Source organism: Macaca mulatta, chromosome 1 (genome assembly GCF_049350105.2).
Source record: "Macaca mulatta isolate MMU2019108-1 chromosome 1, T2T-MMU8v2.0, whole genome shotgun sequence".
Lineage (NCBI taxonomy): Eukaryota > Metazoa > Chordata > Mammalia > Primates > Cercopithecidae > Macaca > Macaca mulatta.
The window spans coordinates 173,629,423-173,643,294 of NC_133406.1; the positions used below are offsets into that span (position 1 = coordinate 173,629,423).

The 13,872-nt window shown below is 35.1% G+C and overlaps 1 protein-coding gene across 21 annotated transcripts in view; it reads right to left on the reverse strand.

The window, feature by feature from the left end:
• Nucleotides 1-13,872, reverse strand: part of MIER1 (MIER1 transcriptional regulator) — a 63,785-nt gene continuing 49,913 nt past the window's right edge. For 20 of the 21 annotated variants that reach the window (XM_077954453.1, XM_015141853.3, XM_077954496.1 and 17 more), the window contains 3 exons: nucleotides 11,058-11,185; nucleotides 6,066-6,205; nucleotides 1-3,421 (listed from right to left, as the gene is read on the reverse strand). In XM_077954453.1, the coding sequence (XP_077810579.1) occupies nucleotides 3,093-3,421; nucleotides 6,066-6,205; nucleotides 11,058-11,185 (597 nt within the window). In that variant the 3' untranslated portion in view covers nucleotides 1-3,092. The remainder of the gene's footprint in view (nucleotides 3,422-6,065; nucleotides 6,206-11,057; nucleotides 11,186-13,872) is intronic. The other variant, XM_015141849.3, reaches the window with a different exon arrangement.

Below are 13,872 nucleotides of genomic sequence, written 5' to 3' on the forward strand. Positions count from 1 at the left end.
TTGTGACAAAACAAGTTTTATTTTGCAAAACATAATGTGATACGAACTCCACTACAAAATAAGGGAACAAATTATTTTTAAATTATATAATCCAGCAGAAGAGAAACAGTGAATGGAGGTCTAGGGACTGAAAGGATCTCTTGTGGCAAAGGGAAAGAAGACAAAAATACATCACCCAAGATGAGGTAAAGGGGACCAAGAACCACTGAAAAAGTAGTGCAATATGTCCAGGAATAAAAGAAACAGACTATATATATATATTTGCATTGTCAATAACATGCATCATTCAAACAATCTCTTAATAAAAACTTAGTGAATTAATCTAATGAAAATATTCACACAATATTATGTAGGCAAGTATGTTTAAAAAAATATTTTAATAAGCATATTCAGAATGGCAGACGGGATGGGAGAAGGGAATTATTTTACAGTGCAAAATTACTATGCATAAATTTAACATCTAATTTGAAATTTTAAATGCCTATTTAAATATTCAAATACATTTTAAAGCTCAACAAACTTGTGTTGAACTGAATTGCCGATCCTGAACTCTATTTAAAAATACATCATGAAACAGAAAATACCCATTCCAAATGAAAATGATAGTGCTTTGTTGGGGGTGGGAATGAGGTGGGGAGACTAAATCACTATTAACAGACTTCTTTTCCCAATGCAGTTTGTCAAAAGTTCAAGTTCTGAAATGTACTAAATCTTAAGCAAATTAAATTCATGATATTACTAAAAATTTTTAAATAGTGCAATGACTTATCAAGTTATAGTGGCTGCATTAAGAACAAATTATTGTGTGAAATGCCTGTATTAACACAAAATACAATCAAATACTTCCTTACAAAAAGCTGAGCATTACGCATTATAATAGTGGAATGTCTCATTAGGTATATTTTTAAAAGATTAAGAAAAGCAACATTTCCTAAAATGTATACATGTGCCATATTTGCCAACATGCCTGAGAATTTACTTAAAACGTTTCTGTAGTAAGAGTTTGCAAGAACTTCACAATCTGCAAATAAAATGCATCTTTTTAAAAAGGTGAAAATGGCATCTCCAACACTGCAACAATTCAAAAAGCACAGCATCACTAATCTTTAAAAACATTTCTATATACCATCTTTGACAAAGAGCTAGGATACTTTGGATTCATTTAATAAAAAATGATTTAGAAAACAGATTGTGACCATCTGCTTGCTAAAGCTACTGCCATTCTGGATAAATTAAAGTTTTAAGTAAAACAAAACAAAAACAACAAAAAACTCACACTTCTCAACACTTCCACCCAAAATTCTGATTTACTTAGATATGTATGTAACAACAGTGAATGTACATTAATATGAAGTCAAGTGTTGCAAAGTGGCTTTTAACACTGTTTGGGGGAAAAAAAGTTGTTCACATTGGTGAAGGGAAGCGGTCTCAACATATGTTAACAGTAATACTTCATGGGGGTAAGGCCTAAACAATAATTTCTCAGTGCAAACCTTCACTCAATTGCATCAGACAGTTGAGCCATTAAAAACAAGACCACAAAAGCTTTATTTTAAAAAGGCATTGGCTCTTGAACTGATGGCTGAAAAGTGAACTGGAAGAAGCATTTGGAGTATGCCTGTGTGAGAAAAACAAGAATTAATAATATTTTATAAAAGTTTGGATATAGGTTGGTCTATCAGCTATATAAAACTACATTTTTTAACAAGAATTTAGCACTAAAAATAAAATGGCACTCTTACAAGGCTATGCAGACGGATAATCCTATTTGTATTCACACAGAGCAATGATTATTGTGTATCTTATTTTCACTTTGGAAAAGCATTGTCAAATCTGAAAAACTGGATTGTAACTAGAAAGTCTGAGTAGTTTTCAAACTTCACTTTCTCTTCATAAAATCAATACTGCCTGCCCACAGTTGTTCCTTGTGTGCCAATATCTAAGTATCACTTGACCCCTCCTCTGTTTATTTAATGCAGAAATGGGAAATTTTATGATGCATATAAAAATAACAGGATTCTGGTCAGCATGATATATTTAAGCACTTAAGCTGACATTAAACTTTTGTCTTGCTTCAAAAATAATTTTGAAAATTATAGCAAATGCAAAACAAACTGCAATCTAAGCATCATGCTTAATTTCAGAATTCTCAAATTACTTGCCCTTAAGTAGAAATCTGAAAAAAAAAACACAAATTTTTATAATCCTTTATGAATGCTTTTACCACCTGGATAAGAAATATGACTTAATTACTACACAAACACTTAAAAATTCATTAGAAAAACCTTAGCAAAATAAAATGAAAGCTGACAGACTCAGAATAACAATTCCTCTCATAAAAGTTTACCAACTGTACAAGTTAAGAAAATTATACAAGCTTTTGTATTAAGAAAGGACAGCTCAGTCAAGACATATGTACTGTAAAAATCTTTCAAAGGCTACAAAGAATCTGGAAAAATACAGAATGTATTTCTTCAGCCCAGATAAGAATATGGAAAGACATCATTGATGTCAACAATTTTACATATACAAACCTGACCTGGTTTATTTTTAAACTTCTATATATAAAAAAATCATGCTAGCATAATTTTCAGGATTCATAAGGGTTTCCTTAATAAAGATATTCAAATTGTTTGGTGAGAAAAAATGTCTGTTTTAAAGACAACTCAAGAGAAACTGGTATTAATTGGACTTGAGTTTTTTCCCATTCCTCCATCAAACTAAGCAAAAATTACCTTGTAGTGAAATTTTATGATTAGCATCAAATGAGAAGGTAGATATCTTTAGTTCATTCAAATTTACCAAAATTAGTAAATTTGAATGAACTAAAGATATTCAAATGAGAAGGTAGATATATATCTTTAGTTCATTCAAATTTACTAATTTTTAAAATACCCTTATAAGAGTCTGACAGCTTTAAAGTAAAAAAATCTGCAAAAGGCAGAATTATGAAACTTCATTTCCTAAAGTTAAGACTCAATTCAAATTTTCAAATTGCTTCAAGGAAATCAACTTTTTAAGGTAACCCATCAACCCTGAAAATTTTAGTCACACCAGAATTTACTCCAAAGAAAGTAAAATAGGTCTAAAATTTAGTCATCTGTGTTTTCAAGTTCTTCAAATTTCCCATGTGAGATTGCTTCTTGGAAAAATTCAGAAGAACCTGGACTTTCTTTTCCATTGCTGTTTACCCTTCGCCTTTTGGCAGGTCTCTCACTTTTTTCATCAAAATCATTTTCATTTCTTGCAGTCATATGGGCAAGTTTTGGGTCAGTGGTAAGGTTATCTGTTTCATAACCATTAGTATCCATATCTGCATGAAGTGGTTTCTTATTTCCACCTGTTGGTCCATTAATGTGTAACCCTTCAACTTTTACTTCCTCTTTGTTTAATATTTCACCTGGTCCATTAGATGACACTCCTAAATTGAAAGAAATATAAATGAAATCACAATTAGAAAAAAGTTAAATTTGCAAACTGTTATAAAACAGCTTATTGTAAAGTTGTTATTGTTACCAAGGAAGCAAGGTATCAAATCTATATATACATAGTCTAAATTCTTGCTCTATTATTTATTAGCTATGTGGCCTTAGGCAAATTATTTACTCTTTCTGTACCTCCATTTCATTACATATATACAATAAAGATCAAAACAGATATTCCTCACAGGGTTGTTGTGAAAATTAAGTAAGTTAATAAATGTAAAGAACTAAGAACAGAATTTGGCATATGTTAAAAGCATATTAGGTATATTTGACAGCAAATAAGCACTGGATCCAGCAGTCTAAATAAGCTGAATTAATGCAAAATGCAATAAATTACTCAGATTTAACAAAAGGTTTTCAACATTCTAAACCCACGTAAAAGCAAAATGAATGCTCTTTCTCATAAAAGCTTGAGAAACTGCCATATAAAGGCAAGATGTCATGGCTTTTTTATTCTTAATGTAAATCTATAGTAACTGTTTTAATCACACATGGCTGGGTGCAGTGGCTCACGCCTGTATTCCCACCACTTTGGGAGGCCAAGGCAGCTGGATCACAAGGTCAGGAGTTCGAGACCAGCCTGGCCAACAGGGTGAAAACTTGTCTCTATTAAAAGTACAAAAATTAGCCGGGTGTGGTGGCGTGCACCTGTAGGCCCAGCTACTTGGGAGGCTGAGGCAGAAGAATGGCTTGAACCCGGGAGGCAGAGGTTGCACTGAGCCGAGATTATGTCACTGCACTCCAGCCTGAGCGATAAAACGAGACTGTTTCGAAAAGAAAAAAAAGATCACCCACTATTTACCCTAAGTAGACCCTAAATAATCTGTCATAATGTTAAAAAACTAATGCTGCACTATCCAAGCATATACTTGAAAGTGCTGAATTATTAAGTAAAATACAAATTACTTAAAAATACAAAGTCTTCTATAATAGGTGAGAAAAGTAAAAGCAAAATTATTCTAATAAAAGAAAACAAAAGTTTATTTTAGAGTTGACTATAAAATGGAATGCAAATGTTGGTGATAAGTAAAATACAGGATGCATCACTGAATTACAATTTAATTGCTTGAAAAATATTCGGCATAAAGGATGAGCCTCAAATACTGTATTTTGATTAAAGAAAATATTCTATTTTGAACAACTCAAAAATGCACTCAAATCATGAATGCACATGGGGATTATGCATCATAATATACTGAGGAGAACAATTCTGTAGGAACAAGTCCAAAAAGCCAGCTGAGACTGTGATTAGGTCAAAAATAACTGTAAGATTTCAAAGTACTAATTAAAGCCCCATATAAAAAAGTAATAAAATATTGGGATGAAAAGTTCCTTCCTTTCTTTGAAAAAGCTGGCGGTCTTGACTATACATAATGTGAGTGGTTTTTGAGCTACAAGTAATTTGTAAGTAACTTATGAACACTTTCCTAGCCTAACAGCATGTTCTCATCAAACAGATTTTTAAAAAGGAAAAGAAAATGATTTATTTGGTGTTAATATGTTAAGAACAAACAGGAAAAGCAGTAGTAGTGCCAAGTGTCTGCCTCCCTAAGCCTATACCGTTAGTCCCAAGGTCAGAGTCTCAGCATCTTACTCTGCTTCAGAATGGATGTGACAGACATTAGATATTAAGTCAATAAACCTTGGAACAGGACATAGTTACTGGGCCCTAAGTTCTGTTTGTATGGTTTATTCTTAGAAGTAGTGAGGGAACAGAGAGGGGTTATGAAATGAACTAAGCATATACACTCCAGCAGTACCAATGTGAGACCAAAGGTCAGAAGAGGATCAAGGCTTTCACAGTGTTTCTCTTCCAGTTTCGGTCAGGAAGAAGTCAGCTCTTCACTGGTACTCTCCTATCACTAGTTTCCTCAGAGGAGCTGGGGGTGCAGCTTATTACTTTCTTCTTGGAACTCTTTTATTTAACAAGACCATTTAATCAAAGAAGAAATCAAAATAATTCTCTGGCTCTTACTATTGATCAGCACAGTGATCTCTGGTCCACTGTATATTTTAAACAGAAACACTATCTGAACCTCAAACAATTGGTATGCCTTTTTCTCTTTTTCTTGGAGAGAAAAACAAGTATTTCTGTAGAATATTAATGTACAGGTTGATACTGACTTTATCTTTTCTCATTCTTCAAGGTTATTATGCTATCAAAGAGAACTTAAATATTCAAAACAGTGCACTTGTTACCTTACATCAAGGTATTTCATAATTATCTGCAGATCTCATGTGAAACTGCAGGGTTTTGACCTAAGAGTTAACATAAATACTTGTATCTAGCCATCAACCCAACTATATAGACAGGAAAAGAGATGCTACTGAAAAAGAACACATTTCTTAGAAGAAATAGTCACTGTTGGTAGTATGCTTTATTAAAATCACTTTTTAGTGATGTCCAATCACTTTGTATTGTTAGTATATATGTATGCTGATGTTATGTATGTTTCATGTGTTATCATTTTTTACTTTCTGCTCTGGAAGTTTAATAGAAACCCAAACTGAATTTCCCAAGTCACTGAAAGAAAGTGTCTCTTATTACGAAGAAAGAGAAATGTTTCTCTGGTTGCTTACCATTTTGATTAGTAGTGCTTACAGTGCCATCTTCTTTCTCAGACTGGCTGTTACTACTATTTGATGCAGTTGGGGGAGGGGATGGTGCTCGACTAGATGCAGCGCTTTCACTTTCATCTAGAAGACGATCCATGTAATCCCTTAAAATTAATAAAACATTTTTATATTAAAAAGCTGAAAATTAAAAATTAGTTGAGGTTAAATTTAGAATGCTTTATTAACAAATATATCCTAATATTCACTTAACATTCATTCCAGTGCTTTATCTATCACACGAGGATCTGAATATTTAAATGATAAGCTCCTTTTGGTTATAGGAAAAATGCATAAAGGCTTTAAAGTAACAAATTTGAGAGACCCATAGGAAATTTTAAAGCTTGTAAAGTTGTAGGCAAGTGCTCAGAGTGGCCCAACTAGAACTAGAAGATCTCTTAACTTAAGTGATAGGGGTGATGTCTAGCAAAAGTACAAAAGAATTTCTGTACAAATACAGATTGAATTTTAAAGCTCCTAAAAGCAATGCCTAAAAGACAAATTTGAGCCTTTTAAAAGGGCTGATTACCTCCTAAAACCTTCCTGGATATTTTTGGTATTATATTTCTGCCAGATCTGAGCTGTAAGATGCTAACTAAATTCCTGGGATTATCTGGTGGTTTTACCCTGTCACTTTCTCATTGTATGTGAGCTCATTTCTTCTCTAAGTCATTCCTGAACTACGTAACTGTGGTTAAGTGACACAGGTGAGAAGATCTGGGATAGAGCCTTTTCTCTCAGGTTTAGTGTATTAGCTATAAAATGTAGATAAATCATACCTCTCCTATCTAACTCACATGGTGATTGTATTATATATGTACATAAAAATGTTTCATAATCCAAAAAGTGCTACTAAACCACTAGAATAAAAGTCAGCAAACTATAATATTTATTCTCTACCTCTTACAGAAAAAGTTTGCTGATACTAGATACTGCACTAGATTCCCCAAGGACAGGGATTTTTAGTCTATTTTGTTTATACCTGCACCACTGGTACCTAAGGTGTGCAAGGCACAGAACAGAAAGATCAATAAAATTTTAATTGTGTTACTTATCTTAAAATTCCTTCAGCGTAAGCATGATAGAAATATTAAGACAAATCTCTTAGAATTTTGTGAGCAGGGTAAATAAAAAGCAAACAGTGGAAGCTCTGAGGAATCTCCTGAAAGTGTGTGTTAATAGTCTATAATATGCTATTAATTATATTTATCTCAACCTATATGGTCATCACTGTCTCCTAGGTTATAGGGATTTAACAAATATAGGGATGTGATACCTGACTTCAAGAAACTTCTAATAGTCTGAGGTATAAAACCAATACATACTTACAATTTACATTCTATGCCTTATTTTCCTCATCTATAAATGAAGGGAATTCAATTAGATGGTCTTGAAGACCTATAAATCTATATAGAATTAAATTATATGGTCTTGAAGACTTCTTGAGCTTTATGCTATTCATCATAATTATAGAAAAATTACATAAACAAATTTGAAGCACACAGACATAAGTGTGATGAGTCCCAAAAGGACTTCAGGTGCTAAGGCTAACAGAAGATGCATGATGAGGAATTGCTGGAAATAAATATGTTATGGTGGGAATGGATAAGATGAAGGAAGTTAAAAGCCAAAGCAAGGCCTGGCATGGTGGCTCACACCTGTCATCCCAGCACTTTGGGAGGCCGAGGTGGGCGGATCACCTGAGGTTGGGAGTTTGAGACCAGCCTGACCAACATGGAGAAACCCCGTCTCTACTAAAAATACAACATTAGCCGGGTATGGTGGCACATGCCCGTCATCCCAGCTACTCGGGAGGCAGAGGCAGTAGAATCGCTTCAACCCGGGAGGTGGAGGTTGCAGTGAGCCGAGATCATGCCACTGCAGTCCAGTAGCCTGGGCAACAGGGCGAGACTCTATCTTAAAAAAAAAAAAAAGCCAAAGCAAAGGAAACAAGAGTTGATATCAAAATTATTTTTAATTTCTGGATATAGTCCATAATTCTGTGGAAGGATAGTAATTATTATCAATATTTCCTAAAGATTAACAGCATCCAGAATGTTCAGGAAAGGGCAGAATCAGACAAACCATCCAGAAAGCTGGAGCAGCATTCGGGTAACCAAAGTTACGCTGAGTTAATTTTTAGTTTGTGGAAAAATTTGGAAAGCTGAATATTTTACAATGAAATCTCCAATAGGGCTCCCAATTCTTCCAGTAAATAGGGACAATGTGTAGCAGAATCTTTCAAAGGCTGTTTGTAGGCAGAAAAGGGGAAGATGTGTTTCATTCTGGTGAACAAATGGAAGGTCAACAATTTAATGAAAAAATGAACAAATGACTTTCAGGATAATGTGCTCTGAATTATGGATTTTGACCTAAAAAGGAGGATGAGATAATTCACTCTAATTTCTCTCTGAACACATCAGCTTAATGTTTTATGAAGTCACTTAAAGTGCAGCTATTAACAGGCAGAGATGGTTCTGGAAGCAAATCAGAAAAATTTATCCCCATCTGGAAAGAAATGTACTATTTGGTCACTGCTTCTTATAGAAGACATAACACAGCTAAAAGGGAAGAGTCTCAGCACAAAAGTATGATTCTTTCAGTTAAATAAACTTTATTAAAAAAACCCAGTGGGGCTACAACTGAAGCCTACAAAACCATGGTATTCCTGCCTGAGGGAAAAAACACATTAGTTCACTTCATACCATTATACCAGGTGACCACTATTAAGATATTGTTTACTTTTAACTGTGGCCACCCTACCTACAGAATATTTAACCTTAAGAGTCATCAAAGTTACAGATAAAAGTATCTTCAAAAAGTTTTCAGAAGCTACAGGGAGATCATTAGAGAAATTAGAACATTTGGTGGCACATCCCTACCTAACCTGTTGAGCTTGATATCACAGAGGACAAACTAAGCCAGCCCACACTTTGGTGATGCTTTCTGAAAGAGAAAACTGGATGAACCATGGGTCTGACCCAGCATGGCCGTTCTTATGTGGTTACTGCTGATGATTACAGACTGACTGTAGCTCATGTGTGAACATTATTTCTGAAATGGTTGAAAAAAATGAAAGATGTTACTATTGCTTTTCCCTATATAACAGCTTGAAAACCATGACTATTTTAAGATATATCTGCAGACCAGATAGCTAGCTATATCTAATTCTACATTATTATGCTTGAATACTACTAATAAAAAAAATTAACTATAAATTTAATATTAAGCAATGAGATAAAATTTGGAATACTGCTATTTATGAAATTCCACCTTAGCAATCACCAGCTTTGAATAATGGGGGATGATGTACACAGTCCATTGTCCTGTGATTTCCAAGGGTGAATCATACCCATTTATTCCCTTTCAGATTATTTTACTGTGGGCTTTAGAGCATTTGACCTTCTAAGGAAGTGACCAGCAGAGATACCTACAAATGAACTTGACAAAGAAACAGTGCAATCTAGGACTCTGAAAAGCAAGATCAAATAAGCATACAAGCACATCTTTCTTTTCTTTTTTTTTTTGGAGACGGAGTTTCGCTCTGTTGCCCAGGCTGGAGTGCAGTGGTGTGATCTCGGCTCACTGCAACCTCCGTCTCCTGGGTTCAAGCAATTCTTCTGCTTCAGTCTCCCGAGTAGCTCAGACTACAGGCGTGCACCACCACGTCCGGCTAATTTTTGTATTTTTAGTAGAGACGGGGTTTCACCATGTTTGTCAAGCTAGTGTCGAACTCATGACCTTGTGATCCACCCACCTTGGCCTCCCAAAGTGCTGGAATTACCACAGTGAGCCATTGCACCCAGCCCAAGCACATCTTTTAAAGGTAATTATTTGGTCAGCTTTAAGAACATCTTTACTGGAGAACCTTGACTAAATCACAGCTTTGCATTACTTTTTAATTCTGTAAACATTAGGGAATAATTAAGAATAGTATGTAAAGTTAATTCCACCATAACAATCACCATTTTAAAGCAATTCATGAGAGAGAAGGGGTTCAATACTCTTTCTATTTAAGTAACAAATTGCCAGTGGTAGTGGAATGTTTCACTCCAAAGCTAGACTGAATGAGGTGGAAGACAATAAATTCTCTTAACATGGGAATAAATTAGGCGTATCAGACATTTTACATAAAGAATGGATGTAACAACCCATATCTGTCACTGGGACTAAGCTAGAGTTGCATTACTAATTCTCAAATATTACTTGTTAAAGATTCCGGAAAGCTAGGAAAAGGAAAGTCACCATATACATATTTTTTTTCCTCTATAAAAAACTGTATGCCAGGTGCAGTGGCTCACGCCTGTAATCTCAGCACTTTAGGAGGCCGAGACAGGTGCATCATTTGAGGTCAGGACTTCAAGACAGCCTGGTCCACACAGTGAAACCCTGTCTCTAATAAAAATTCAAAAATTTGCCAGGCATCATGGCGGGCACCTGTAATCCCAGCTACTCGGGAGGCTGAGGCAGGAGAACCGCCTGAAGCCAGCAGACGGAGGCTGCAGGGAGCCGAGATTGCACCATTGCATTCCAACCTGGGCAACAGATCAAGACTATGTCTCAAAAAAAAAAAAAAAAGATTAAATCTGTATGTGCTTATACTGAATGGAACTGAATTTAAGAAAAACATGGTTTCACAGCTGTTCTGATCCATTTCTTCTCAACGGTGTATTAAAAACATACATTCTAAACCTTGCTTTAATGATATGCTTGTCTCATAATATGAACTGTAGTTTACAGTATTTCATAAGACACTGAAAAGTCTAAATGCCTTATTTATGAAGATATAATAGATGGTAAAGTTTAATGTATATTATAAAAGCAAGATTGTATCGCTTCTCGGCCTTCTGGTTAAGATCAAGTATATAAAAGCAAGATTATCAAAATCATAACTCAAGAAAAATCTAGAAAAGCTTAGCAAAAATGTATACATAGCTCTTAAGGAAAAAATTAACTCACGTTACACCAGGATGAAGATTATATTTCTTTTTTCCAAATCGTGTTTGCTGAGCAAAGAAATCATAACGTTCAGATTTTTTCCACATGTAATAGAACGCTACACATTCACCAACTGACCTTGTTCGGACCTATAAGAAACAATTGCTTGTTTTTAAGAATCTCCTTTTTAACAAAGTTACCTCATGATAAACATCTGAAGTTCGAAAATAAATTTGGCTAGTCCTTAACTGATATATAATCCTATATATAAAATACAACACTGTAGCATCTATGTTGAAAGCTATTCTTTCTAAATGTCTATTAAGAGAAATAATATACTGGCAACAGGTCTTCAGATATATAGCACTGTGCTTTTTAAAAGGCTACCATCATCCTAATTTACTAGAAAAATATACTCCTGTATTAAAAATGCGTGGAAGTTGGCCAGGCGTGGTGGCTCACGCCTGTAATCCCGGCACTTTGGGAAGCTGAGGGGGGTGGATCACGAGGTCAGGTGTTTAAGACCAGCCTGGCCAAGACGGTGAAACCCTGACTCTACTAAAAATACAAAAATTAGCCCGGCGTGGTGGCAGGTGCCTGTAATCCCAGGTACTCGGGAGGCTGAGGCAGGAGAATCACTTGAACCCTGGGGGGCTGGGGGTGGGGACAGAGGTTGCATTAAGCTGAGATCACGGCACTGTACTCTCACCTGAGTGACAGAATGAGACTCCGTCTCAAAAAAAAAAAAAAAAAAAAAGCCTAGAAGTGACATTCAGGTTAAAATAAATGTTATAAACAGTTTGCTAATACTTTTACTCACAGAGTACGAGTACCTAGAGAGTGTATCTTTAAATTCCCTTTTGATAGATTCTCTTACTAGTCCCAACAGCAATCCAGACTCAGTTAATTTACTCTCTAGAAAGTCTGGGAAGATGCCACAGTGAGTTAAAAGTATAATAACGCTAATGCTTTGCTTACTAAGTTAACTCTTGTGGCTTACTTTGCTGTACCTATTTGTGCAACTGAATGGTTCCCCTCACATAATGTTAAATGCCTGTGGAATTAAATGATGCTGACAGAATCCCTTTTTGCTACTTAGCCACCAGGAGAGCTGGTGGTAGGGGTGATGTACATACATAAAATGCTGAGAATTTAGGGCTGATGTATATAAATAAAATACTGATAACTTTTTTCCTTTTTTTTTCTTTTTTTTTTTGGAGACAAGAGTCATGCTCTGTTGCCCAGGCTGGAGTGCAGTGGCGCCAAACCAGTAACTGCAGCCTTGTCCTCCCAGGCTCAAGCAAAACCTCCTGCCTCAGCCCCTCAATAACTGGGACCACAGGTGCAAGGCACCACACTCTAGTAATTTTTCTATTTTTTGTAGAGATGGGGTTTTGCCATGTTGCCTAGGCTGTTCTTGAACTCCTGGGTTCAAGCAATCTGCCTGCCTCAACCTCCCCAAGTACTGAAATAACAGGTATGAGCCACTGCACCAGCAATACTAACAATTTAAAAGGAAATCCTGTGTGTGTATGTGTTTTGGATGCAACATACTTCTTCATCCCATAAATTTCTACTCTTTAAGTAAATATTCTATAGCACTGATTGCACCTGAAGGACAAGTGTTGATGATACCCTCCATTACCCAACATATATTTTGCTTTCTTCCTGTTTGCACTTTACAGCTCTGATCCATATTGCTCTGAGATTGACAGCAATCAGGACTTTTAAAAAAACCATCCTCTCAAGCTCTTTTTTTGTCTCCTCTAGGATCTTATTTCTAGATAGATTCAAGCTAAGTCAACTGTACTTTACTGAAAGCAAAAAGATAAAGTCATTTTGGGGCATGCAAAGTTAAGATTACGAAAAATCTTCAACAAAAGCCCTCATAATAGAACTTATGATTAAGATCTGAACTTTAATTCCAGATATAAAAACAAACCTGATATTTTCACTAGAGTACTCTTTTCCCTTTTAAAGAATTACTGTCCTCTTTTTGTTCACGAATTTAGTATATTATGTAGAGGTTGGCTGACTTCTACCTTGTAACATTTAAATGCCACTGTCCCAAATATTTATAAGAAATCAAGGTTATACTTTTAATACTTATGTTATTTGGCTCTAAGTTTCAAGTCACCTAGTAATTTCTTAGCTCCTTTAAAAAAATCATATTGGTCAGGGTTGTTGCTGCTGCTTGTTACATCAGCTATCATTCCAGGAGTCCCTTCCTTAGGTAATTCAGCATGGTTTGGTTTAGAATGTTTTAATTCAAGCAGAAGTGCTAAACAACAACAACAACAACAACTACAACAAACCTCATCCAAAAATGTTGTCCCTTTCAATCATGAAACAATGAACTTTTTTCTTTTTTAATCAAAAACATACATGGCCAGTCACATAATGCACCCTTTTCTTGAATGTTAACTATATTTGAGGTTATCAGATGATATGAACACAACATTAAGGGTATACAATTTTGAAACTACATTGTCTTCTAAGTTATCCTAAATGCTAAAACTAAAAATTTATCTATCAGTGTTATCTGCGGTAAACTGCCAACATTCAACAAAATAATGAAGAAAGAACTAGTTGGGAGTGGGGCTCTTCACTGCCCAGTTCCTGCTTTTTTTTTTTTTTTTTTTTTTAAACAGAACAACAATAACTAGTTAATGCATGACAAAATTTAAGAAATGAACCCACAGGGTTTGTAAATAACTTTTATTAATAACAAAAAATATTAAATATGTGTCAAAAAAATCAACTGGATACAATCCAATCACACCCAGATGTATAAAAAGACAGATGTGGTAGAAGACTATTCAGAGCCTCCCCCAGG